Source organism: Mesoplodon densirostris, chromosome 14, assembly GCF_025265405.1.
Source record: "Mesoplodon densirostris isolate mMesDen1 chromosome 14, mMesDen1 primary haplotype, whole genome shotgun sequence".
Lineage (NCBI taxonomy): Eukaryota > Metazoa > Chordata > Mammalia > Artiodactyla > Ziphiidae > Mesoplodon > Mesoplodon densirostris.
The window spans coordinates 21,289,075-21,317,006 of record NC_082674.1 but is presented as its reverse complement, the minus strand read 5'-3'; the positions used below and the strand labels follow the sequence as shown (position 1 = coordinate 21,317,006).

Below are 27,932 nucleotides of genomic sequence, written 5' to 3'. Positions count from 1 at the left end.
GCTCCAAGATTCCTCTGTCAAAGGATGGAGAAAAGCCCAAGCGAAATTGGACCTAACTGCAGTTTAGAAACAGAGGGGTAGGTGTGGCTTGGGCTTGAATTACAGAGCTAAACCTGAGAATTGTGCCAACATCTAAAATTATGAAATGAGGATCTCCAGGCGTCTTTCTAATCCAGAATGATTATCTTCACTGCCGAGCATCCAATTTAAATCATTGTGTTTAATACAAAGCCACAGAACAGAGCAGGCTGTCTCCCGACATGCAGTTACCATGGAGACTGGAGATGATCCTCAGAGGGAGTTATGTGGCGGAGAGAACGTGGCTGCCAGCTTCTGAGAAGCCAGGGGGCCAGGGGAAACCGTTCTAAAATAGAGCCCGGAGACGCCCTTTGTCATCTTCCTCCTTAGCAAAGCCCCTTCTAATCCCAAAGCGGGAAAGTTTACAGGCAAGCAGGTTATGACCATCTTTATTAAAAGTCCAGGCTGCCCAAAGAGGCCAGACAAGAGGGGTTTGTCAACAATCCAGAAATAAACCACATGTAACCCCATCTGCTCTCCTTCCCTCATCTACTCCAGTGCTGGCGAGTCTTCATTTTCGTCCCAAAGCTCAGCGATAATAGTGCCATCAAGCTGCCGAGGAAGGCTGTCCTGAGGCCGTGCTGGGTGCTGATGCTGGGGAATGCGGGCTGGCGTCTGCTCTGGGAGGCAGGGAGGCCTATGCCTGTACTTACTAGCTTGGAAAGGCATTTCACTCCCTGAGACTCAGCTTCTCCACCTGCAAAGGAAGGAAAATAAGGCCTGCCTGAGGGGGCCTTTAAAGATCACGATACGTGTATAAGGGATACAGAAATGCTGGGCCTGATGGCAGTGCAGCCCTCCTGGAGGGGACAGCGGCTGGAAGCTTAGCTGCAGGTCCTACGCAGAGCCATGCACTGCCAGATGCCACCTGGGGGTCTGGGAACCCAGAGCCCGTGAGAGGCTCCACACGCTCCAGGCTGAACACTGTATTTTCCACACAGCAGGAAAAGTAGACTCTTTTATGGGCCACTATGTCTGGGGCTTAGAGATTCAGAACAAGTGTGCTCGCCCGAATATAAGTCCTAGTTATCTTAAGCCTGGCAAAGTGAGAGTCAGGGCACCTAACTGGGAAAGAGCTACAGCCCAGGCCTGGTGGTAACAAAGGGTACCAAACAGAATGCAAACCTGACAGAGGGAAGGGGAGAGGGTGGCAACACCTCAGTGGTTAGAATTTCAGTTCATGTAAGTTTTTTTTTTTTTTTTTTTACGGTACACGGACCTCTCACCGTTGTGGCCTCTCCCGTTGCGGAGCACAGGCTCCGGACACGCAGGCTCAGCGGCCATGGCTCACGGGCCCAGCCGCTCCGCGGCATGTGGGATCCTCCCAGACCGGGGCACGAGCCCGTGTCCCCTGCATCGGCAGGTGGACTCTCAACCACTGCGCCACCAGGGAAGCCCAGTTCATGTAAGTTTTATCCTAACCTAGTCCGCTCAGAACTCCCGGCGCACTTCTGTTCTCCACTGACTCTAACTGTAAGACAAAGAGGGAGCAAGAGGAAGCAGAATGAACTCTTCCCTATGACGTCATCACAATTTATTATACATAAAGATATGGATCATGTGAAGAAAATATATTGAGATCAATATGTAGCCAAGTATCATGGAACATCCTCATGGACCTCATCTGAACCCTCAGCACCCAGTTAAGTTCCTTTTAACACACACACATCACAGATTTGTTTCTCTCCAAATAACTTTAGAAAATTCTAAAGAAAATTCTTAACTTTTGGCTAACAGAAAGGGACCATGCTAAGGGCTGAGAATGTTTATCAAGTGCTTGGTTAATGCACTCAGTTTACTGTTCTCTTAAGTTTTTGGTTTACAGCCTGCACTAAAAAAGTTTGCTTCCAAGGAGATAGAATGGCCAAAACAACTTTGAAAAAGAAGGACAAAGTTGGAAGACTTACACCACCGGCTTTCAGGACTTACTGTAAAGCTATCATAATCAAGACATTGTGGTATAGGTGTAAAGATAGATACATAGATCAAAAGAACAGAAAAGAGAGTGCAAAAATAGACCCACACATATATGGTCGACTGATTTTTGACAAGGGATGATCTTTTCAAAAAATGGTGCTAGAACAATTGGATAGCCATATGTAAAAAAAACTGAACCTCAACCCTTACTGGATACCATATATAAAAACTAACTTAAAATGAATCATAGACCTAAATGTAAGAGCTAAGATTATAAAACTTCTAAAAGAAAACATAGGAGAAAATCTTAGTGACCTTGGATTTCACAAAAATTTCTCAATTACAGCATGAAAAACAAACTATGAAAGAAAAAGAATTAATAAATTGAACTTCAAAATGAAAAACTTTTGCTCTTCCAATGACATTGTTAAGAAAATGAAGAGGTAAGTCATAGCCTGGGAGAAAATATTTGCAAAACACGGACCCAAAAAACGACTTGTAGCTAGAACATATAAATAACTCTGACAACCCAATAAAAAGAAGACAAACAGTGCTCACTTTGGCAACACTAAATTTGGAACAATATGGAGAAGATTAGCATGGTCCCTGCACAAGGATGACACACAGATTCCTGAAGCATTCCGTATTTTTCAGTTGTAAGGTAAATAAGTACTAGGGATGTAATGTATGACATGATAAATATAATTAACACTGCTGGATGTTATAGGTGAAAGTCATTAAGAGAGTAAATCCTAAGAGTTCTCATCACAAGGAAAAATTTTTTTTCTTTTTCTTAAAAAATTTTTATTTATTTATTTTGGCTGCACCGGGTCTTAGTTGTGGCACACAGGACCTTCATTGCGGCATGCGGGCTTCTTAGTTGTGGCATGCATGTGGGATCTAGTTCCCTGATCAGGGATCGAACCTGGGCCCCCTGCATTGGGAACGTGGAGTCTTACCCACTGGACCACCAGGGAAGTCCCTCTTTTTCTTTTATTTTGTATTTATATGGGATGATGGATGGTCACTAAACTTATTGTGGTAATCTTTTCATGAAGTATATAAGTCAAATCATTATGCTGTACATCTTAAACTTATACAGTGCTGTATATCAACTATATTTCCATAAAACTAGAAAGGAAAAAATAAAGATTTACCTATTCTTTACATTTCATAAAAAAAAAAAAAAAAAAAAAACAAGACCAATGACTCAAAACACAGGGAAAAGATGTGAACTCTTCACCAAAGATATACAGAGGGCAAATAAGCACATGTAGAGACATTCAACACTAGGGAAATGCAAATTAAAACCATAGTGAGCTACCACTGATACATCTGTTACCTGTCTAAAATTAAAAAGACTGACCATAACAAGTGATGGCAAAAATGTGGAGTCTGGAAGGAACAGAAAATGTTACAACCACTTTGGAAACCAGTTTGGCAATTTCTTAAAAAGCTACATGTACACCTACCATATATTCTAGGCCTCCCACTTCTAGGTAATTACACAGGGGAATGTAAGCATATGTCCACACAAACACTTGTACCAGATATTCATAGTCAGTTCATCTGTAGTTGCCAAAAACTTAATAATGCTAAGTCAGAAACCAGACCAAAAAAGAAATACATACTGTTTTTTCCATTATATAAAAATGTGAGAAAATGCAAATTAATCTATAGTGACAGAAAACAGATCAGTGGTTGCCAGCGCAGGGAAGGATTACAAGGGACACCAAGAAACTTTGGCTGGGGGGAGGTGGTGATGGATATGTTTATTATATTAATGGTGATGGCTTCACAGTATATACATATGTCAAAGTGTATCAAACCATACACTTTAAAAATGTGTGGCTTATTGTATGTCAATTATACCTTAATCAATTTGTTTAAAAAAAAAGCGTACACATAGATTAAAAAAGAAAAAAAAGTGGCTTCCTGGGCTACCCAATCATGACCTTCTTCATTCTGTACATACTCTTCCCAAGAACAGAGTTCACCAACATTCATCAAGTTTAATTTTATTTTTAAATATTGAGAACACTGTAGAGAGTTTAAATCTAAAGAGGAAAGTTATTTATAGATGAGGGGTTGAATTCATTAATCTCTAGTGGCACTTCCAGCTCTAAAACTGTGTGCACGAGTGAGTGCACATGTGCGTATGTGAGAGTGCGTGTGTACGTGTGCGACTGTGAGAGTATGTGAAAGTGTCTAAGTGTGTGAGTGTGTGTGTAGTGTGAGAGATAAACATTTGTGAATGAGGGACTTCCCTGGTGGTGCAGTGGTTAAGAATCCACCTGCCAATGAGGGAGACATGGGTTCGATCACTGGTCCAGGAAGATCCCACGTGCCGCGGAGCAACTAAGCCCGTGCGCCACAACTACTGAGCCTGCGCTCTAGAGCCCGCGAGCCACAACTACTGAAGTGCGAGCGCCTAGAGCCCGTGCTCCGCAACAAGAGAAGCCACCACAATGAGAAGCCCGCGCACCACAACGAAGAGTAGCCCTGACTCGCCGCAACTAGAGAAAGCCTGCGCCCAGCAACAAAGATCCAACACAGCCAAAACAAACAAACAAACAAACAAAAAAAGAACCACACTGGTGAATGAGAAAGTTCTTACCTATAGCTGGCCTACAGCTTTATCCTCACATAGTCACTAATTAGGGATCCTTACAGCTCCTAATTTTTAATTAACAAGAAATAAAAAAGGATCAGAAGGAGAGAAAAACATGGTTGGCTACAGGGATAACCTGAGGGAACAGTGAGGCAGAAACCACTTAAGGGAGAAGATACAGCGTCTACACACATTTCTACCTGCCAGTGAACCATTCTAAGATGTGTACCTGACATTCAACACAGAAACATGGCCACTTCAGATAGGAGGCAACCTCAGTGCGGTTTCGGAGAAGAGATATTTTCAACTGAGATTTTTGAAGCCTTCCATAAGGCCATATTCAAATATTTCTTGAAATATTAAAAAGTATTCAGTCTTTAAGAAAAGAAATAGGAGGAAGAAAAATACATCATTCAGGTACTATATGTATCACTGAAGTATACATACAATACACGATGTATTTTTCTTCTATCTTTTTTTTAAACCCCAGAGATGCTGGATGAGAGTATAAAAGCAGAGCTAGTATGAGGTATGAAAGGTTTCCAAGATGCTTGGGTTTAATCACAAAGGGTACATTTATCTCTATTCTTGAACCAAAGGTTTTAAGAAGCAATAATCTCTCTGTATAGATCAATTCTTTGCAAACACTCTTATTCTAGGAAATGGGGAGCTGCTTGGTCACCATAGGAGATTTTTTTCCAATGCTAGATGTAAAAATTTGTAAGAAATGATAGATCTCTCTTATGTTTGTTCTAAGAAGAGTCAACCTGGCCTACATGTTGGCCTGCCAATGAACATAGATGTACAGTGAAAGTTGCCAGCAAGGTTTTGTTATACGAGATACCTGATTTGAAGCAGGACATCTTTAAATAGCTCCTGCTACCTGCTGAGTTTATGACTGGATATTTCTGTTTTTAAGAGAAAGAAAGGAAAAAGAAAATTATCTAGAAGTCATCACCAGTACTATTTAGGCTCCATTTGAAATCTATAACACACACAGTCAACCCTGACAGTAGAGACAGAAACCAATTTTGTAATTCCTATTTGATGTCTAACACTTTAATACGTATGCCTGTGAGGAAACTTCACAAATGGATTTTTCAGGGGTTGGTCCTCAATCATCACGATCTACTTATTTAACAAACACTCATATAGTGCTTAGTAAGCACCAAGTACTTTTTTTTTTTTTTTTTTTTGCGGTACGCGGGCCTCTCACTGCTGTGGCCTCTGCCGTTGCGGAGCACAGGCTCCGGACGCGCAGGCTCAGCGGCCATGGTTCACGGGCCTAGTTGCTCCGCGGCATGTGGGATCTTCCCGGACCAGGGCTTGAACCCATGTCCCCTGCATTGGCAGGCAGATTCTCAACCACTGCACCACCAGGGAAGCCCAAGTACTATTTTTTAAATATATTTTTTATTTTAAAATTTTTATTCATTTTTTATTTGTGGCCACGTGGCTTGTGGGATCTCAGTTGCCCAACCAGGGACTGAACCCTGGCCACGGCAGTGAAAGCTCTGAGTCCTAACCACTAGACTGCCAGGGAGCTACCAAGTACTATTTTAAGTTCTTTACCAGTAGTATCTCAACACACATAAAGTATTATCATAATCTCCATTTTCCAGAGAAAGAAACTGAAACACAGAGAGAGATTAACTCATCCAAATCACACAACCAGTAAATGTGGAGCTGAATTCAAACTTTGGCCGTCCACCCCAGCCTGTGCTCATGCCTGCCACCCTATGCAGACATTCCTCTATTTCTTGAGCATCTATTATACTACATGTTTAAATCTTTGTGGGTCTGTGGTGAGTCACGAGTTAAATATAAATTGTCATCTCTGCCCCTCAAAGTTTTCAATCCAGTTGAGAGACAAACTTTACATAGGAAACAATTTGAAAGCCCCAGGATGACACTTTATTTCAGCTGAGGAGAAGAAAGTGGATCCTGGGCCTGAATTAGCTGGAGGAAGAATGTGACATGAGCTTGGTAGGTCGTGAAGGCCTTCTGTGGACGGGTGGGAAGGGATGGCAGGAGGGAGCATGGGACATTCATAGCGAAGGGGGCTGAGAAAACCCCCTTCCTGATGGATGGGCACATGTGGGCAGTGAGGATTGGATGGAGAGGTCAAGGTCAGATGGGGAGCTGTCCAGGGTGAACATCTAGGACTCCAAACTAGACAACAGGGAGCCACTGCAAGTTCTCAAGCAGGACATGACCCTGCTGGCAAAGCCGGGGACATAGGCAGCACGGGCACTGGATGGACAGTAGAACAATCTCATTGCAAAGCCAAAGTGGGTGGATCAAGTAACCCAAGAAACCAGACAGAGTCAAGGCCAGGCCTAGGGTGGAAGCAGGTACTCACAGCCTGGGGACTAACAGTTATCATGCACGTACTCTGTGCCAGGCACTGTGTGAAGTCTTTTTCATGCATCAGCTCATTGAATCCCCACAACAACCATTTGTAAATGGTAAAAACTGTCAGCTCTAAGGCACTGACATCAGTGTTATTCCTCTAGGGACAGTGGCGCGTTATAAAGCCGCCATCCTGGGGAGGCGGAGAGCTTACTCTGCTGTCTGCCTGATGCATCAGTTCCTTGATGCCTTTATCTGGTTCAGGCAAGTTTGGAGCCACACAGTGTCGAGTTAACTATTTGCATGCAGCCTACTGAGAGGTCATAGGCTGTCTGAAAGGGGTGACTGTCCAGAATCTGGGGTTTCAGGATCCTCTGAGTGGTGTGGTGAAAAGGGCCTCAGACTGAGAAACATAGTCTGGTCCAACTACCTCGGGGACTTGGGGCAACTCATTCACTCTCTCTCCCTATCAATGGGAGGGTGGGGCTATATTTCTAAGGTCCCTCCAGTTTTTTACCGGAATGAAGTGAACTTGGGAACATCAGTTAATAAGCAAGACTGTATGAGTCTGGATCCCGATAAGCAGGAAATGTTACTGCAGAGCAAAAAGACTGGAAAGACATTTTGGCTAGAATTAAACAGAAATGGACAGCATAACAGAGTCAAGAAAAAAGAAGAAAGGAAGTGAGCAGCATTGAAAGGTTTAAAGCCAAAAAAGCAAGTTTCAAAGGCAAAATAGCAAAAACAGTCTGCTCAATGGATAAATGGGCTCCTTGGTAAGAAGGCTGGCAGGCTGGACAACAAAGGGACTTTATTTATGTCCCAGCGGGTCATATCCCAGGACTCTGATAGGTTTAGCCCTCTTGCAGTGGGAGGAGGGAGGGAGGGTCAGGACCCTCCACCGGGGGCGGGAAGTGGCAGGCCACCTAGCCTGTACCACTGTACATCTGCTAGGCTGATCCTGTTCTAGACAAACACTCTTTGGGTTAGGATTTGGCTCCCCTTGTGGTTTGACTACAAGAATAGATGTCCTGCTGCTGATGGTTTTGAGTTAGTGGGAGGCTGTTTCAGTGACCAGATGGCCCTGGCACAGACAAGAGAGAGTCTCTGGGCCCTCAAAGAAGAGGGACAGACCCAGCCGGATTTCCATTTGATGACATCTTGACCATGGCCAATTCGCCGCTCATTGATGATGTCTATGCGGTACAGACAGGAGGGCAGAGCACAGCACCAGGGACACTTAGCAAGTACAGGGGTTCTAGGCCCCAGGCTGGGGCTTGGGAACCCAATTATGGGACCCTATAATGTAAATAGGAGGAGAGAAACAAATAAATAATACTGGCAAGGGTGAGGCAAGATAAGCCCAGGTTATCAAAGGGGATTCAGATGTCATCCTGGCACATAAGGAGAGGGTCAGACAGGCAACAGGAGTTAACAGCCAAGACAACGTGCCATTCAAAATAGCCGAGAAAGTTCCTTAATAATCCGCATGCTAGTGTTAGGATCATCAAGGATGCTTAAAAAAAAAATACATGGGCTTCCCTGGTGGCGCAGTGGACAAGAATCTGCCTGCCAAGGCAGGGGACACGGGTTCGATCCCTGGTCCGGGAAGATCCCACATGCCGCAGAGCAACTAAGCCCATGTAGGCTCTACTGAGCCTGTACTCTAGAGCCTGAGCTCTGCCACCGCAATGAGAAGCCTGCGGACCGCAACGAAGAGTAGCCCCCGCTTGCCGCAACTAGAGAAAGCCCGCGTGCAGCAATGAAGACCCAACACAGCCAAAAAAACAAAATACAGATGGGGGAAGAGGCAGACCTAGAGACATTGATTTCATTAGTCTGGGGTGGAGGGTGCAGGCAGTAGAGAGGAGGGGTCTGGACATGTATTTCTAAAAAATTCCCCAAGTAGTTTTACTGTAATTTGCTTCCAAAGGTTGGAAACCATTGGCCTAGACAGTGGTTCTCAGTCTGTTTTTGGAGGAGTGGGAGGCAGAAGAGGCATCTGGGAAGCATTTCCCTATTGTCCCTGCTGCCCCCTCTATCACCATCTTAGTGAAGGGGCTGTGCCTGTAGTTTAAAAAGCCTGATTCTGATATTCCCACCGGGCCACGGAGAGCCACTGGTGGGGTGGAGCTCAACAGCCTGCATTAACATTCTTATTATGTAATATTAGATTCACACCAAAGAATAAGCATAACTTATGACTAAGCTAAGTAGGATAATGATAAAAGACCCCCGTGACCCAAGTGAAATCCTAGACCTTTATTAACACAGTTGGTGTCACTGGCTCTCCTCCCTCCCCTCCTGCCCCTGCCATCCCACAGGAGATAACCCCCTTCCTCCATGGGGGCATTTTTAACAAGCAGGGCGTCCTGGCATCTCTGGAGACCAGGTTCTGGGCCTCTGAGAGGGAGGGGCCTGCAGGTTGGCGGGGTGGAGGAGGCGGGGAGGAGGATGGAGTGCCCGGGCTATGAGCAAGGGGGGCAGAGAGGCAGGGGAGCCAGGCAGAGCGTGCCCCAGCCTCTAACAGAAGCAGAGGCGGGCAAAGCATGTGTTAAAGAAGCGCTAGAGAAACCCCTTCAGACCCAGTACAATGGAGACCCAGATGCTCTCAGAAAAGCCAGGCTTTCAACGGTTTTGTTTTCCCAGCCCTGGCTGCTGCTGTCCAATTGACAGGCAGGCCATAGCTCAGGGGGTGCAGAGAGTTCAAGGCCCTTCGGATCTGTCAGACGAGAACAAAAAGGCGCAACTTGATCTCTCTTTCTCTATAGGCTAATCACAAGGGTGAGCTTTTCCTTGGGGTTATTATTCTATTATAAACCCAGATGCTTCAAGCAGATCAACTGTTACCTTTCTTAGAAGGTGCAAAATAGGCCAGCGGCAATCTATCAGGGTGCACAGCCTGGGCCTGAGTGCCACAGGCTGCGTGAATAATTAAATCCACACATCCCTGACATCAGCAGTGCAACAGGAGAGCATTTTCTCTCCCCAGGAGATTGTCAGGAATCAAAGATAAGAGGAAGCCAAAATATCCAGCTGTCGGAGCACCAACAGGGAGAAGCAACCCAGGAGTGGAGGGGAGGGGGGACGGGGCAGGAAGCCAGTTCTTGGGAGGCTGGGATGTCTGAGGCAGGACTCTGGGCAGGGTCTCCCAGAGGGGTCTGGGGAGGACTGCGTCAGGGGCTGTGTTATGAAACAGACACTCAATATGAGCTGCGGCACAAGGGCAAGGTCCGATCTTACGTAGGGGGTGGATATAAAAAAAGGTCAGTTTAGGTGACACGGGCAGCCAGAGTGGCTTGGGGTTTATGGGCCTTAAATTTCCTATAACTTGGGCCTGGCATGGCTTGGGGGTGTCTGATCCTGCAGGAACTGGGAGAGGTGGGAGCCTTAATCACACAGGGGCTTTTTTTGTATTTTTCCAGAGACAGCTGCTTCCATGGATGAGAAGCCTGGAAAAGATCAAAAGTTACCCACCACCTTGCACAAAGATGCACGTGCAAAGGTCTTCATTTGTCATAAAGAGCTGAAGGCTCTCAGGGGAAAACTCGTCACTCCTGGCTAATGAGGCTCCGGCAGATTACAATGTGGAAAATAAAACAAAGAAAGGCCAGCCTCCTCTCCCAGAGGCTGGTAGGCAGCACAGTGACAGTGTGGCATCCGACCCTGGACTAAAGATCTCCCAAGTGGGGAGAGTAACCAGCAAGCTACAATTTTTGGTGCAAGGCTGCACACTGCATACAATTTTTGGTGCACACTGCAAAATGGACCCCAGCATGGATTGGTGTGGTAATCAGAGTTATGTTGGTGGTAAATACTGGGTCCTCTCTTACTCTCTTGCTGGGAGTATAAACTGTTACAACCAAACTGGAAAACAATTTGGCAGTCTCTCCTAGAGCTAAACATGTGTGTCTTCTATGACCCAGCCATCCCACTCCCAGGAACATGCCCAGTAGAAATGTGCACACACGTTTACTAAAAGACATGTATGAGAACATTCACAGCAGCAGCATTTGTAATAGCCCCGAAGTAGCAACCACCCAAATGCCCGGTGATAGCAGAATGTCTAGGTACTCTGTGGGCTCTTGTACAGTAGAACGCTATGAAGCAATGAAGTACAACATGCAACAACATGGTTGAATTTCACAAAAATAATGTTGAGCAAAGGAAGCCAACGCAAGGGTACAGGCTGCCTGATTTCATTTACATAAAGCAAACAGTCAAAACCTATGGTGAATATACTGAAAACCACCCACTTCTGCACTTTAAATAGGCAAATTGAATGGAGGGTGAATTACATCTCCATGAAGCTGTTAGTTTTTAAAAACTATGGTATTAGAAGTCAGGATAGTTGTTATCCTTGGTGAGAAGTAGTGACTAGGGGGGGGCACAAGGGGGGCTTCTGGGTGCTGACAATGTTTGGTTTCTCAATTTGGGAGCTGGTTACAAGGGTGTGTTCAGTTGTGAGGATTCTGTGTACCTTAGAACCCGTGCGCTTCTCTGTATGTATGCTCTACTTCAATAAAAATAACCACAAATGAAGCAGGCCTGGCCTGGCAGGGCTCAAGTGCATGGGGATGGTGAGCTGGGTGTGCTCACTCTCTTCAGAAAGGCCCCGACTGCCACCAGAGTCCCCCCAAGAGGACCCTGCAAGAGTTTATGAGGATGGGGCTCCCCATTCATGAGTGAAGCATCACCTGCAGGGCCCTGGAGTAATTCTCAGAGGAGAAAGTAGGGCAGGTCCACCAATCACTTCTATTCCCAGGGCTTGGCTCAAGCGGGCAGGTGTGGCCTGGGATGCCAGAGTATTCAGTAGGCCTGGCGGCATCCTTGCCTCAGCAGAGGCTGGGCCATGGCTACTGAGACGCCTCACAGCTCAGCCTTCCAGGGGTCTGATCTGTTGCGTCTGGACTGGGAAGGAGGCATATCCTCAGGGAGACCTTAAGGAACATCTGCCTGAGGTGGGCCAGTCTCTGCCCGCCTGGCAGCCCCAGCCAGGCTCTTCAGGGTGGGTTTGGGGAGTCTTATCAGTTGCTGCCTAACGGCTGGAGCACTGGAGCCCCCAGGAAGATGGATCCCAGGGGGAGTGCATTGAGCATGGGAGAGGGGCTCCCTGAGAATCCCAAGTAGAACAGAGGTGAGATTTTAAGGTACAGGGCCAATGGGCATTTGAGGCAGTGGGCCAAAGTAGGACATAGGACTGCTGCTACTGGTGGACTCCTTTCACCCAGGGAGCGTTAGAGGCCAAGTCCTTTGTAAATCAGACAGTACAGAGGGCTGCTGCCAGGGTCAGGGACTTCTGACCCTCAAGATGCTGATTCAACTCTGCGTTTGAAAAAAAGTCTTCATAGATGAATCTGAGGCACAGCTGGATGTAGAGACCGCATGGATAAGTATCAATCACTTATTCATTCAACAGACAATTGCTGGCCAGCTACTCTCATTCCAGGTCAAGGCCAGGCTCTGGGAAAGCAGAAGAATACAGTCAGGTCTTGCCCTTAAGGAGCCCATAGTCTGGTGTCCAGGGAGAGGCCTACGTACTACAGATAATTACAACACACAGGGATGACAGCAATGACAGGATTCTGGAGCACAGAGAAAGGGTGAAAGAACCTATTTGTGACTCTTTTGGCGAAACCTAATTTCCTCCTGATTCATTTGTTTCACAGGTCTGAAGTTTTGTTTTTTTTTTTTTTTTTTTTTGCGGTACACGGGCCTCTCACTGCTGTGGCCTCTCCCGTTGCGGAGCACAGGCTCCGGACACACAGGCTCCGCGGCCATGGCTCGCGGGCCCAGCCGCTCCGCGGCATGTGGGATCTTCCGGGATCGGGGCACGAACCCAGGTCCCCTGCATCGGCAGGCGGACTCTCAACCACTGCGCCACCAGGGAAGCCCAGGTCTGAAGTTTTGTATTTTGCATTTAGGGACATAAAGTAGCTCAGGCCCAGCTCAGTAATTCTTAAATATTGTCCATGATAATTCACTCTGAAAAGAGGGCCTACCGCCAGTATCTTTCAAGCTGTTTTTAAAAAGAACAAGCTAGGCAAGATAATAAAAGACAGTTAACTATGTCTGTTTCATAATTCTGCCATTAAAATCATCTAGAATAGGCATATCTATTTTTCACAATTTTGGGGAAATTAATTTAGCTTATCATACATAAAGCAGTCCCTCAGACCTACCCCCCCCACCACCACACACACCTCCTGCCCCACACATGCACAATAACAAACTCCAGCTAATTCTCCTCTTCCTCTAGGTCTGTACTACATGACATAAAAATATAAAAATAAAATCAGTTCCTGGCCTGGGTACCTCAGTAAGTGATGTGATCAGCAAAATAGGCTTAAATGCCTCCTTTTCCATAATCATAGAAATCTATGACATTTAGCCTGAAAGTTCCTATTTTAGTTGCCACAGTGGCCCCTTCGAGAGCACCCTTCTCCTTTGAGCAATACAGCAGGAGCACCCTGTTCATGTGGATCTAGTCCGGAGCAGCCCCAGAAACAGAGAAAACCACCGAGGAAGGCACCTTCCCCAAACAGAAGCATTACCTTGGTCCCGTGGTAGAAGTCGTCCACGCATGTGGCGTTCATGAAGGTCTGGTGGAAGTGGGTGCTGGTGTCGATGCCTCCAGGGATCACCAGTTTCCCAGTGGCATCAATCACCTTGGCCCCTCCGGGGATCATGAGCTCACGGCCCACCTGCTGGATGATGCCATTCTCAATGTAGACATCAGCCTCGTGGGTGCAGTCATCATTCACAACCTTGCCTCCCTTGATGAGAATCCGCACACTGGCTGAATTGGCAAGCATGTTCCTGTGAAAGGTGAGAGGGGGCGCTGGTCAAGGTCAAAATTCCTTTTCACTGTCACCAAGGTCCCACCCTTTCCTGTGAGAGCCAAACTCCATGGGCAGAGTAAGTGAGCAGGGATGGGGAGGAAGTTTCTCCACAGCCTGAGGACACTGGTCCTATAGCCAGCTGGGGTCACAAGCCTCCCACTGACCTCACAGCAGGACTCATCGGGAAACATGACACCACAGCAGTAAGGGTGAAGCTGGGGCCCAAAGAAACATCAATTTTCGCCTTCTCAAAAAGTTGTGGTGGTTCTAAAGCATTTTCATATCTCTTGTCTCATTTTATTCCTAAAACAACCCAAGAAGTGGCATTTTATAGACGAGAAAACTGAAATTGCTAATAAGGAATTTATGGCTACTAAGTAGCCAAGTCAAACCCAGACATCTTGTATGACCAATGTCCCCACTATACCATATGGTCCTGAAGATATCAGAGGCTCCTGGGACGTGTCTCAGAGAGTCAAATTCTCCAAGCCTCACAGCTGCTTAATTCATGTCCTTCTTCAGATGGATTCTGATTCAGTTCACCTTCCTATGTTTGTCTCAAAAAGTCCACGACCACACTGAAGCTCCACAGCTGGCTGCACATTGATAAGCTCATCTGATATGCTCAAGTCCCACCCCCAAGATTCAGCTTTATTTGGTCCAGATTGCATCCCCAGAATCAACTTTTCAAAAGCCATAGAACTCTACCATACACTTAGAGAATTAACCCCAATTTCTTCCAGAAAATAGAGAAGGAAACCTTCCCAAGTCAGTTTATGAAGTAAGTACTGCCCTGATACCAAAGATAGAGAAAGACAGTACAGAAAAAAAACAAACAAACTATAAAGTAATATCCCTCATGAATGTAGATACAAAAATTTCTAACAAAATATCAGCCAATAGAATTCAGCAATATGTAAAAGAATTAAAGGATCCCACTATGCAAATGGAATTACTTCCAGGGATGCAAAGCTTGCTCAATATTTGAAAATCAATCAATGTAATCCACCATATTAAAAGGCTAAAGAAGAAAAAAATCACATAATCACATAAATTGATGCAGAAAAAGCACTGGACAAAATTCAACACCCATTCATGATAAAAAAAAAACTCTCAGGAAGTAGGAAAAGAAGTTAACTTCCTCAAGTTGATAAAGAACATCACCAGGGACTTCCCTGGTGGTGCAGTGCTTAAGAATCCACCTGCCAATGCAGGGGATATGGGTTCGATCTCCGGTCCGGGAAGATCCCACATGCCACGTGCTGCAACTACTGAAGCCTGTGCACCTAGAGCCTGTGCTCCCCAGCAAGAGAAGCCAGTGAAATGCAAAGCCTGTGCACTGTAACGAAGAGTAACCCTTGCTCAGTGCAACTAGAGAAAACCCACATGCAGCAACGAAGACCCAATACAGCCAAAAATAATAAAAAATGTAAAAAATGAAAGAACATCGCCAAAAAACCTACAGCTAATATCAGAATTTATGAAAGACTGAATACTTTCCCCCTAAACTGAGAATAAGGCAAGGATGTCTACCCTCACCACTGTTATTCAACAAAGGGAGTTCTAGCTAGCACTATAACAAAAGAAAATGAAATAAAAGGCATATAGACTGAAAAGGGAAAAATAAAACCATTCTTATTTGCAGGTGACGTGATGGGGGCTATGCAGAAAATCTCAAAGAATCTACAAAAAATCTCCTAGAACAAATGTCAGTTCAGCAAGGTCACAAGGTACAAGATCAACATACAAAAAGCTATTGCTGGGTTTCCCTGGTGGCGCAGTGGTTGAGAGTCCACCTGCCAATGCAAGGGACATGGGTTCGTGCCCTGGTTCGGGAAGATCCCACATGCTGTGGAGCGGCTGGGCCCGTGAGCCATGGCCGCTGAGCCTGCGTGTCCGGAGCCTGTGCTCCGCAACGGGAGAGGCCACAACGGTGACAGGCCTGCGTACCACCAAAAAAAAAAAAAAAAAAAGTTTTTTTTTGTTTTGTTTTTGTTCTTTTTAAGCCACAAAGAAGGCAGAAGGAGTCCAATGTGACCCTTCATTCAGGTCCAGGGAGCTCAGTCCCTCCCTCTGCCACTCGCCATGCAAGGAGATGAAAAAAGAACCTGCTACCACCAGCCATAACACTGAATTCTTCTCTAGAACACTTGGGCTGCCACCATGACTCACCCGGTCGTTTTCCACTTCCTTGTTGGAAATCCCTGAAAGCTAACCAGGCTCTGAAAAGGCTGGGCTCCCTCAACAATACTGGGGAGTCCTGGAACCTCTCTGGTCTGGAGATCCCATTCACACAGCCTGACCTAGTCCTGGAAATCCAGGCTGGACTGGACTCCCAGGACTACCTTAGAGGGAACTCATTCTCAGAACTTGGAGGGTACTGTTAATGATCTTAACAGTTAGTAAACACCTACTGTATACTGGGCCCCTCCCTAAGCCCATCAGATACATTATCTTATTTGATCTTTACAGTACCCTGAGATAGGTACCATTATTGTCCTCAGTTTCACCATGAGGAAGCTGATGCTTAGAAAAGTTAAAGGAACTTCCTCAAGGTCACACAGCTAGTTTGTAATAGAGTTGGAATTGAAACCCAGATAGTCGTTTTCAGAGCAGTTATGAACTGAATGTTTGTGTCCTCCCAAAATTCATGTTGAAGTTCCAACCTCCAGAGTGGCTATATTTGAAGATGGGGCCTCTAAGGAAGTTTTTAAGGTTAAACGAGGTCATAAGGGTGGGGCCCTGATCAGATAGGATTAGTGTGCTCATAAGATGAGACAACAGAGAGCTTTCCCTCTCTCTCCTACCCCCTCTCACCCCTGGGCACCATGCTTATGTGCAGAGGAAAGGCCATGTGAGGACACAGTGAGAAGGTGGCCAGCTACCAGCCAGGAAGAGAGTCCTCACTGGAAACCACCTCTGTAAATAATGGCTTCAGTGTAAATAGTGGCCTGGCTGCTAGGTCTGATTAGGCACAATACTGTCAGCTCCCTCCAACCCTCTGGCAGACTATCAACTTCAGACTGGAGGTTGTTGTCATCATAGCTACCTGCAAGACTTTAGTCTTTTGGGGTTACCAAGGCCTTAGAACACTCCAGGCCTGGACAGGTGTGGTTGGATAATATCATAGCTCCCTGCCCAAGGTGCTTTTAGAGAATATCTTTTTAAAATGAACATTTGTGTGCATGAAAATATTCTATAACTTCACTCCTTCTCAGTGTCAAGCACTGGAGACAACCCTGAAGGCACACAGGACTTGCTCTCAAGAAACTCAGTCTAGTGGCGAGAGAGACACAAATAATTGCATTACTAAGTGGCTAAAGTGTCCAGGGGACACTGGGTGTCTCTCACCAGGTACCAGACACCACAACTGTGACTGGATGGGGCCAGCAGGTTGGTGATGGGAGGGGTGTCTTTTTACACAAGTATCCTCCCCACGTTTCTACATTTCCAGATCGTCTACATCACCAAGATGTCTAATCCCTCCTGGTCCCCCCATGCTGTTGACTTGTGTGATGGTTGACATTCATTATGCTTCTCACCTCCCCCAGTAACCTCATTAGCACCTCATTCCTACAGCTTTCCCTGCTAGTCTTTGCTAAACGAAAGAAAGGAAAGACACACTGGCATCTTTTCCCACAGTGTGCCTGCTGTCTGTGAGTGTACTATGCATGTATGAACGTTACAGAGTGGGGGGGTGGGTGAGTGAGGAGATACTTTGGACTTCTTTGGAGAGTCCCCCCAAAAGGGAAAGGATTTGAGCACAGTTGTTGAAACGCATGCTTAAGCAGTGCAAACGCCACTGGCTATGACTGTCTTTCCCTCTGCTCTGGTTGGGGCAGCACATTCAAAGAACATTCTTGTCAGTGGTCATGGTCAAGAAGGTCAGGATCAGTTTTACTAATTTATGATTCTTTGAGTCACCGATTTTATCCCCAAACATCATAACTGTATAGATAGGGCCAATAGCCTGCCCACTGGCTTACTACATGCTATGGATTGAATGTTTAGGCTCCCCCTCCCCCAAATTCATACGTTGAAGCCTTAATCCCAATGTGATAATATTTGGAGATGGGATCTTTGGGAGATATTTAGGTCATGAGGGTCATATAGTGCCCTTATAAGAAGAGACACAAGATCTCTCTCCCTCTCTCCCTCTCTGCCATATGAAGACACAGAGAGGATGACTGTCTGCAAGCAAGCAAGTTCTCGTCAGGAGCGGAATTGGCTGGCACATTGATCTTGGACTTCCCAGCCTTCAGAGCTGTGAGGAGTGAGCTTCTGTTGTTTAAGCCACCCAGTCTATGGTATTCTCATTATAGCAGCTCAAGCTGACTAAGATACCACATTAGATAGAGATAAACATTATAATCAAATCATCCTTAAGTAACAACTGGGCCTTAAAATAAATACACCTCCTTTAAAGACTTCTGACTGTATCCCCACACTCCCATTTGTTTAACCAAAAACTTTGATCATCCACTTCTTCTGTTTATTCGAACAAAACGATTCAAACCACATATCTGTCCTCCCAGGAAGAAATGGGGAAAAACTGCCAGATAGTTCAATGCTATTATAAAAAATAAATCAGAGGAATGGAATTCTAGAGCTGCATAGATTCAAGTTCCCTCTGACTTTCCCTCCAGTCCTGGACTTTACCAACAGTGACCTTGAATCAAAGGGAACCAGTCCAGGACTAATGGGGTGGTGTTATGCTACAAATATTAAGGATCTTAAGCATTTTACAATTTATTCAGGGAATGACACCTTCCACAGCAAGATGGTGGATATCTCCAATATGCAAAGATTTATCCAAGTGTACCCAGCTCGTATCCCCCAATTTCCTGGTCCTTATGTTCCTAAACCAGTGGTGGGTCAGAGCTGAGGGGATGTGCAGGCTGGGGGAAACAGGGATTTCCGGATGGGAGGGACAGCGGTGTAAGCTGGGAGCTCAGTCTTTCATGAGAAAGCCTCTTCATGTTTAAAATAGTAGCAATTATTGCTATCTGCCCTCCAACAACTGTCTTTCTGGATGACAGTACATTTCCCGCACCGCCCACCCTCCTGCCCTTTTCCCCGCTGCTGAGCAGCTTCCAGGGCAGAAATGCACGGGGCCGGGGGTGCATCCTGCCAAGTGGACAGTCAAGGTTACGGGCAGCTCTGCTTCCCATTCACAGAATGCACACGCCCCACACTCCTAGAAGGTGCACAGTGTTCGTTCCGCCGACCCCAACACCGTGTTTGGAGCTGCCTGCTTCTGTCATCACCTTCCACACTTCCCCGAGCCTGCAGGGAGGCGTGAGACGAGAGCGGCACAGCGGCAGTCTGTCCGGCACAGCTGCCTCCTGCCGGCAGCTCAGCAGGGAGGACGCCGGGTGGCTTCACGCTGGGCACAGACACACAAGCCAGAAGACTGCAAAGGGACACTTCTTACAGAAAGACCTTAAAACGAACCTGACAGTTATTGGTTTAAGATATATATTACCTCTTAACAGGCACTGGTTTAAGACTCATATTTCCTCTTTCAGTAGAATCCACAGGAAAATGTGTGATTTTACACACACTTGGTCACTGTGATAGCCAGGAATATGCAAGAGCTACACACTGCCCCGTGACATGAAGGGTCTGTGGCATTTAAGCCGACCCTAATGGCAACCCTGCGAAGAAGCTGGAGGGGAGGTGAAGCCGCTCAGGTCACAGGGGAGACGCTAAATGAATGGCATGACTTGTCCCTTGCTCCAAGCAGATAACATTTGCTAAAGGATCAAAGGGCAATATATGTCACGGGTTTGGAAAAGAAAACAAAACCATGCAGCTGTTTTTCTTCTTCTGATCAGCACACAGGGAAGAGAGACGGAACAATGGGAGAGGGGTGTTTGCGCTTAGAGCACCCTGGGATGATTCCGGAAAGGGGTTCTCTTGGAGTTGAAAATGAGAATAAATAAAAGGTTCAGCAGAACACAAAAACCAAAAAAAAAAGAGACGTTTGAGGTGAGTGGGAAACAGCTAAGTGTTTAAGTTAATAAATTTATTTTTTTTAAGTAAATTGTTTTCTAAATAGTAAAGCACTAAACAGTTCTTAACTAATGCTAAAGCACAGTGTAATTTTATAACTAATTCTTAATTGGCTTTATCAACTCTTGAGTAGATTTTAAATAACATTTATAACCTACAGGTAAGGTACAGAGAATAATGACGCAAACACGAGTGAACTCAGCGTTGTTACTACCGCGTTCAAGAGCCAGCACCTCCTTCATCCCAACCCACATTCCCCGCCTCGGAGGTAACTTCTCCCCTAGTCAATTTGTATGAATTAATGACTACTAACAATTAGGTGACAAGTCAGAAAAACAAAAGGACAAGGTCACAGCTGCTCCCACCCCATGACCACCTCTCCCCACATCCCATAGTCACACTTCACCTGCTCTATGACTGATTTCTTCACCACCTAGTTTTCTGCTTGCCAAGGTAAGAAGGAAGCTGGGAAACTCCACTATGCTAAGAACGAAGGAGTGGGGGAGTTTTAACATCATCCAAACACCCACTGGACCACTCCACTGGGATGTCCTACAGGCAGCACCATTCACCTGGCCCAAAACCAACTGCACTGTCCCCATCACCCACCCAGAAATCTGGGACTTTTCCTGGATTCCTCTCCAACCCAGGCCAGTATCAGTGTCCAGGAGGGCTGGCACGCACCTGGGAGTTTTGTGCAAAAAGTTTTGAGGGGTTCTGGAAGTAGAAGTCAACCGTGGGAAGAGGAACTGGGGGAGGTAAAAGGGCAGGTCCTCCGTCTCTCATCTGGGGCTCTCCAAGGACTGGTGGGGACCTGGAGGCCAGGGACCTGGACAGGAAGAATGGCTGGTCAGGCCAAGGGGTGGCTAGCTCAGTGAGGGCAGAGGCTAGAGAGGCTGAGACACCCTGTAGGGTACACCCACCCTGAGACACACTGTATCCTTCATCTGCTAGCAACACACTGTTTCTGCATCTAACTGGCCAGCCAGGAAGCCTCTACCATCTCAGGGGCCCTGTTTCCTTTAACCCAGGGGCTGGGCAGGGTCAAGGCTATGGGTGGCAGGTGAGGGCTGGCCCAGGGTATTTGTAACTGGGGACCATCTGTACAAGACCATGAAGCATCTGCATCTGGAATACTGCCACCACTTTTGCTACCACATGGTACAGAAGGTAGAATTAGACCAGGTAGGACGGGAAAGGGCAAGACTACTGGTGAAAGCCAAGCACCAGGGCAGCCTCTTCAGGCAGTAACAGGAAAGGGGATGACCGCAGTCTGTCAATGTGATGGATGTGAATGTGGTGACCAAGGAAGGGCTTGCCCCTGAGAAAGTATAAAATACCAGCTTAGGACCAGGGAGCTGCTACAAGTATAGTCCAAGAGGTGGGCATGGCTTCCGGGAAAGTGTATACAAATCCAACAGGGGTGAGTCCTTAACAGTCTAAGATCAAGTAAGTGGTTTTAATCCCATGGGTTCATCTGGCCTGGCCTGGCCCAGCAGGGTGCGGCTTACCGAGCGAGCACCATCAGTGCTCAAGAGAGCAAAAGCAAAATTCCAGAGGATTAGCTGTGAGAGGGTGGTAAGAAATGGAGCCGCAGGCCACTTGTTCAACAAGATTAGCTATGAGAGAGATTGGGCAGTTGTTAGAAGGCAAAGCTGAGCGTGCATGTGAGTGTGTGTGTTGCTGACCCGGAACAGGCTTCTCTGTGCGCTGACACACGTGTGTGTCTGTGTGGGCATCCCGGCCCAGCACGCCCAGTTTCTGGCATTTGGGCAGCAACGTAGCTCCTTTCAGGTGCCCACTTACTCACTGAGGTCAGGAGGGTCATTTGAGACCCGGAGAGGCTGAGCACCAGCAAACACCAGTAAGTATGAGTTAAATCCCCCTTCCGTGAGCCCAGCTGCTCCAGGGCCCTGGAAGGAGGGCAGAGGAAGGCGTGCACACACTGGAGACAAGGCTTCCTGACTCCTGACTGAGGCTTTAGCCGGAGAACACCTGGCTTTCCGTGCCCAGTAATGTCACCACCACCACCAGAACCCTCCCGGTTCTGGCCAATCCTCTGGCAGATTCCTCCGCCCTGCTGTGCTTTCCATGCTCTCGCCAGCTGTCTCCAGGCCCCAGAAATAATTCCAGCAACTCCCTTGGAAGGACGGCAGCTGCAGCTCAAGGGTCTCCAGCGGCCCACAGAGTGGCTGCTTCCTAGAACGCCAGCCAAATGGCAGAGAGGGCCAGCGCCATGGCCAGAAAAAGAGGAATTGCTCTTCTCACTGAGAGCTACATTCTCAGGCAGGGGTTGGGGAAAGTCACAAGCAGGGGAAAGGAATGAGTTTTCCTGACTCTAAAAGCATCACAAACCTGGGTTACGTGATAAAGTCTAGATTTGGGACAGAAACAGAGCAGGAAAATAAAACTACTCTTTTAAACTGAAAATGAGTATGAATTAACTACAGCCATATACAGTGTCTTGAAAACAATAACTGAAGGAAAGAAGCAAGACACAAAAAGTAAGTAAGGTATGATTCCATTCATATAATGTTCAAAAACAGGTAAAAGTGAATTATAGGCACATAGTGGTAGAACTATGAAGAAAAGGCCAAGGAAAAGGTTCTCAGAAAAGTCAGATTGGTGGTTCTCTCTGGGGGAGAGGGGGTTGTGTTTGGGGAGGGCCACAAGCTTCTTGAGAGCTGCAAATACTCGAGTCTTTTACCTGGATGGGAGTTAAAATAATTTAAATTATTCTTTAAACTGGCCATATATTTTCTGTGCTCTTCTGGATGTATCCCATAAAACATTTCACAATTAAAAAAAAAAAAAACAAACAAACAGAACTGCATGCCAGTATACAAAAATGGTATGTCAAGTACTATTACAACCATGTGAAAATATGCATTCAAAAAATAGACCAGATGAAAATAAACAACAAGGTTTGTTACGGGATTGTAGGTGATTTCCCCTTCTGATTTTTCAAATTTTCTATATATTAATTTTATAATGAAAAGTAAATATGGTTATTTAAAATGACATAAATACTTCTATATTGTTTGAAAAAAATTGACATAAGGTGAAAGACGTTCTCTCTTCTTTTCAGTAGGTGTTACCATCACCCTGCCATCTTCTGGAAGATGTCCTAAAAGGACTGGGCTTTGAAACAAACCAATCTCCTTCCTTATATCGACTCTTAAGTAGGTTTCAGAAGGACACAAACTTTTTTTTCCTGAGATATGACTCCTTTAAAGAGGTACCAGATATTTCAACTTGGGCTTAAAATGTGCTTTCAGGCCTCTCTCCCAAATGCAATGCTTTTACCTGCCATTGACTTAATACCACTAGTGCTTCCAGTCAATTAGTGACCCTCTTCCTTCTCATGGACCAGACTCACCTCCATCACTGAGGCAGATTGGGTATTTTTACCCCAATCCAGAATTCCTGGAGCCTGAGAAGCAAACCTCATCAGTGCCCATGGACAGACATGACTAATGGAACCCAACTTTGGGGAGATGGACAGCAAGGCGGGTGAGCCACAGTGAGCTTATCAACTCCTTCCTAGAGACAAACTCACATGGGTGAGACAGCCGGGCACTTGCGGGAAGCACCTGGAGTGGCAGGCCAAGTGGGCACGCTTAGGAGGCTTAAAGAAAGGACTAGGGATGAAAATGACCAACTTCCCCTTGACTGGGGCAGTGATGCCATTAGCCTGATTGTGTCCGTATTTCAGAGACCTGTTTAAGGGAGTAGTGATTGAGTGTGAGTGGGACACAAAGGAAGCAAAGGGGGATATGAGGAGGAGACGGAGTGGGCGACGGGGTAGGGCCGTGCTACAAGCATCGAACTTGGCTTTGTCCCTCTAGCCGTGTGACTGTTGGCACATCCTTAACAGCTCCAAGCCTGTCTTCACAGCTGTAAAGTGGCCATCGGCACCATCCATCCACATCATTGCTATTAAGCTCTTTTTGTGTCAGCTCTTTTTGTGTCACACACAACTTCATATAAATCTTACAACAACCCTGTGAGGTCATTAAACATTATCATCCCCATTTTATGGCCAAGGAAACTGTGGGTTGGAATTCGTACTTACTAGACTGGAGCTCCTAGAGAGCAAAGGTTATACCTTATTTTATCCTTCCCAGGGTTGGTATGCAGAGTAGACTCATTAAATGCCAGTTGAAGGAAAGCAGGAGGACTGATCATATGAGACAGCGGTGGGAAAGCGTTTTATGAGTACAAAGTGTTAGCCACAGTAATGGGCTGTTAGCAATGGCAAGGAAGGCATCTCAAAAGAGAGTTCTGTGCCAGTTGTGAGGGTGTTTGGTGCAAGCCTGGGGCAGGGGAACAAAGCAGGCATTCTGTGGGATGAAAAAAAGACAAGAGGCAGAAGTAAGCAAAGATGGGCTGGGAACGGCCAGCCGACCAACGGCCTTGGAGCAGAGAGGCTAGGCTGGGATGAGGAAGCAGCCTGGAGAGCCAGGGTGTGCAGAGCAAGAGGCTCAGGCCTCTCAGGAATGAGATCCGCAGGGCCTGGGAAGCCCTGGAGCATTCAGAGCAGGATGCTGAGTATGGTCAGGGGATATAACCATGATTCGGGGGCTGGACTTCCTGCTTGTTTACCTGGCACAGGTTGAATGGAGGCTGGGAGAGCAGTGACTGCTGTGATCCCGGCATGAGGATGCAGTAGGTTAGTTACGTAGTGCTCACGGAATAGAAAAGGAAGGAGGAGAGCTTGGAAAGGACTGAATGCTGGGAGGGTCTCTGGAGGAAAAGGAAAACAGACTGGGGACGACAGTAAGAATGGCAGCATGGGCAAACAGAGCGAGCAGAGAGCTGTGGACAGATGGAGAGCAGCTGTCAGGGCACGCCTGTGCTTTGTGGAAACGCAATAACAAACGCTGATTTCAGCTTCTCTCTCTAGGAATCCCTTAGGTCAGTCAGAAGATGGCAACTGACCCAATCACCCAAGGTAAGCAGGTGGCGGAGACCGGACTGTTAACATTTACTGAGTGCTACTATGTTAGGGGCTGTGAAGGCTCATAACACATGGCATTTAATTGAAACAACCTCACAATTGCCCTTGGAGGTGATAGGCTATCTCCACTCGACAGATGATGACTGGAGGTGATGACTAGCCAACATCACACAGCTTCACGGAAAGGAATAGGAGTAGGGGTAATTCTAAACACCAAATACCAGAAGCAAAAGGTCTGGACGGTGCTAATAGGCTAACATTTTTATTTACTCGTTTGTTGAACATTCAGGAGACACTTCAAACAAAACACTCTACTCAAGCACTGTCCATTCTACCCACTAAATCTGTTTCTTAAACTCTTTTCTCCACACCCACCACCTCAGTCCAGGTCCTTGTCAGCTACCTGGATGAGGACATCACTATTACCTGGATAATTCTAATTGGTCTCCCAGCCTCCACACTGTTAGCGCATTGAGCTTGCTAAGATGCAAATCAGATCACAGGGGCAGGCTTAGCACCTGCTAAATGGTACTGTACCAAGTGCCAGATGCTGCACGCCCCCACCCCCCAGCCCCGGAGCTCACAAGTTTGTAGTGGAAAGAAATGCATAAAGAAAAATTTCAACATGAGTTAAGAGAATAGCTGTGTCAGTCCCAGGAGGCGCAGGAAGCACTTAACATTGACTGGGATAAAAGGCTGCTTCGCAGAGGAAGTGCCCTTGAGGTGATTCTTGATAATTGCTTAGGAGTTCACCAGACAGTGGGGGAGAAGACAAGCATGGGCGTTGCAAAAAGAAGCAGAGCAGTGCTTTTGGGATGGTTGATGTATTTGATTTATGAGCATGGAGTACAGGCAGAGCCCAGATCATCCAAGGCCTAGTGGGCTAGGCCAAGAGTATGGCCTAGCCACACTAAGTGCTACGGAAGTGCATCAGGAAGGCTCGCTTATATGGCAAAGAAGGAAGTGACATCATTAGATTTACATTTTACATAAAAAATAAAAGTATGAAGTACTAGAAGAAAACATAGATATTTTTATAAATTTTGGATGGGTTACGATTTTCTTAGCATAATCTAAAGCCAGAAACTATAAAACATAAGATTGATGTAGAAATGACTAAAATAACAATGAAAAACTGTGATGCAGCAAAAGATACCACAAACTACTTTTAACAAAGACAAATAAAAACTAGTTATGACATGTTTGCACCATATAACTGACCCTAAGGATAACTGTAATACGTAAGTGCACTTATAAATCTTAAGAGAAAGACAAACACTCCAGAACAAAAAAATAGGCAAAGGATATGAATAGGTAACCCACAGGGGTAGGGGGAATATAGACAGCTAAGAAGCAAATGAAATAATGTGCATCTTTATTAATAATCAAAGATATGTGAATGAAAACAATGAAATTACATTTTTCACTTATCATAATGGCATAGATAAAAGGGAACAAAGCCCAGAGCAAGTGAGAAAAGCATGTACTCACTCTCAGACACCATTAGTAGTTCAAATTGGTACAATCTCATCAGAAGGAAATCTGTATGAAATCTGTCTGTATGAAAACTTAAAATGTGCATTCCACATCTAAAAACTTCTTCTAAGAAAACAGTTGGACCATTGCACAAAAATGTATTATTTATGTGGGTATTTTGTTGCATTGCTGTTTAAAATAACAAATATTTTGAGAACAAGCTGAATGTCTATCAATCTGAGGACTGTTTAAATAAATAATGGCATATTCACACAATAGAAGGCTATGCAGCCATTGAAAAGGATTGTTTAGATCTCTAAGTACTGACATGGGAGGCTGTCTGTGATTCAGAGCTAAGTTAAGAAAAGCAGGTTACAGAACAGGACCTGTGGTGTGTGTCTCTACTTGTGTATTTACATATAAGTGAGATTTCATATATATATGAATATTAAATCTCATTTGTATGTAAATCTCATTTATAAATATTCATCTATATACATAAACTCACACATAAATGAGCTTTCTGCATAAAACACTATTAACTGCAGTTGTCCCAGAGAAAGGGAATTGCAGCAGGACTCAATCTCTCGGTACTATTTGATTACATAAATATTTTTATAACAAACTAGCTGTGGAATTGATGATAGCCCTGGTCAAGCGAGCAGCAGCCCTGGAGTACACTCTAAGGAAGTCTGTGCCAGCACAGGCAATCCACTAGCAAGTCAACATCTCTTGTACATTTATTCAACTACCATTCATCAGTACATCTCATGGCTTATGGGATCGCTCTGCTCTGATGTCTCACTGGCCCTTCAAACTCATCACATCTAAAACTAAGCTCATCATACTCTTTCTGCACCTGGCTCCTCTTCCAGTGTCCCCTATCTCAGTGAAAGACACTCCACCTCCCACCTTGGGACCAAGCCAGCACAAGGGGCATCATCTTCAATGAAGAGAGCAAATGGGGGCCACCTCCACAGGCAATAGCGAATGGCCCCCTTCCTCCACTCCGTTCACCGGGGCCCCAGACAAGGCAGAGTCTTTTCAAATGGCTGCAAAATAGGAGCTGAACACCCTCTCTAACCCGGCCCATCTGGCTACTGCCTTCCTTGAATGAACAGTTGGAGAGAGGGTGCAATGGATTGTTCGGGGTCCAAAAGCTTTTCCTGGTGGTTGAGTCTGAAAAAGTAGAGATACCTTCATTCACTTAAACAAAAAGAGCTAATGAGCCTTTCCTTCAGCCCTTGCTGGGCTGTGGAGCACCTGCTGTGTAACTGCCAACAAAAGAGATGAATAAGTCTACATCTCTTGAAAGCAAGTAAATGGGAGTAATGGGAAGTCTGGTTGTCTGCCCATCTAATTCACCCTGAATGCCAGCATTTCCTCTTTTCCTTGTTCATCTGCTCATACTAGAAAAGGGGCGGGGTTGGAACTGATGACAGACTCCCAATTACCTTTATAAATACAATTTATTTCCCTTTCCTTCACAGAAGGGCTGGCCAGATTCCCTAGGTTCCTAGTCCCTGGCAGCCTCCTCTCCAGCCCCAGCCCAGGCCAAGGACCAATCCCTGAAGACAAGTCTAAAGACTAGAGTCCAACATGCTAAGACACCCAGTTAGGACACCTGGCTCTGGACAAGCCCTGAATGTGCGCTCTACCTCTTCTGCTGTAGAGGGTCAGA

The 27,932-nt window shown here is 45.9% G+C and overlaps 1 protein-coding gene and 1 non-coding gene across 2 annotated transcripts in view; one reads left to right on the top strand and one right to left on the bottom strand.

Moving 5' to 3' along the window:
- The window catches only part of DPYSL5 (dihydropyrimidinase like 5), a 44,429-nt gene extending 30,652 nt beyond the window's left edge, over nucleotides 1-13,777 (bottom strand). The window contains exon 1 of the mRNA XM_060117470.1: nucleotides 13,513-13,777. Within this exon, the coding sequence (XP_059973453.1) occupies nucleotides 13,513-13,773 (261 nt within the window). The 5' untranslated portion in view covers nucleotides 13,774-13,777. The remainder of the gene's footprint in view (nucleotides 1-13,512) is intronic.
- LOC132502243 (U6 spliceosomal RNA) lies at nucleotides 2,539-2,646 on the top strand. The gene has a single exon (XR_009534438.1). It is a non-coding gene; the product is annotated as a U6 spliceosomal RNA (small nuclear RNA).
- Nucleotides 13,778-27,932: the final 14,155 nt, after the last annotated feature.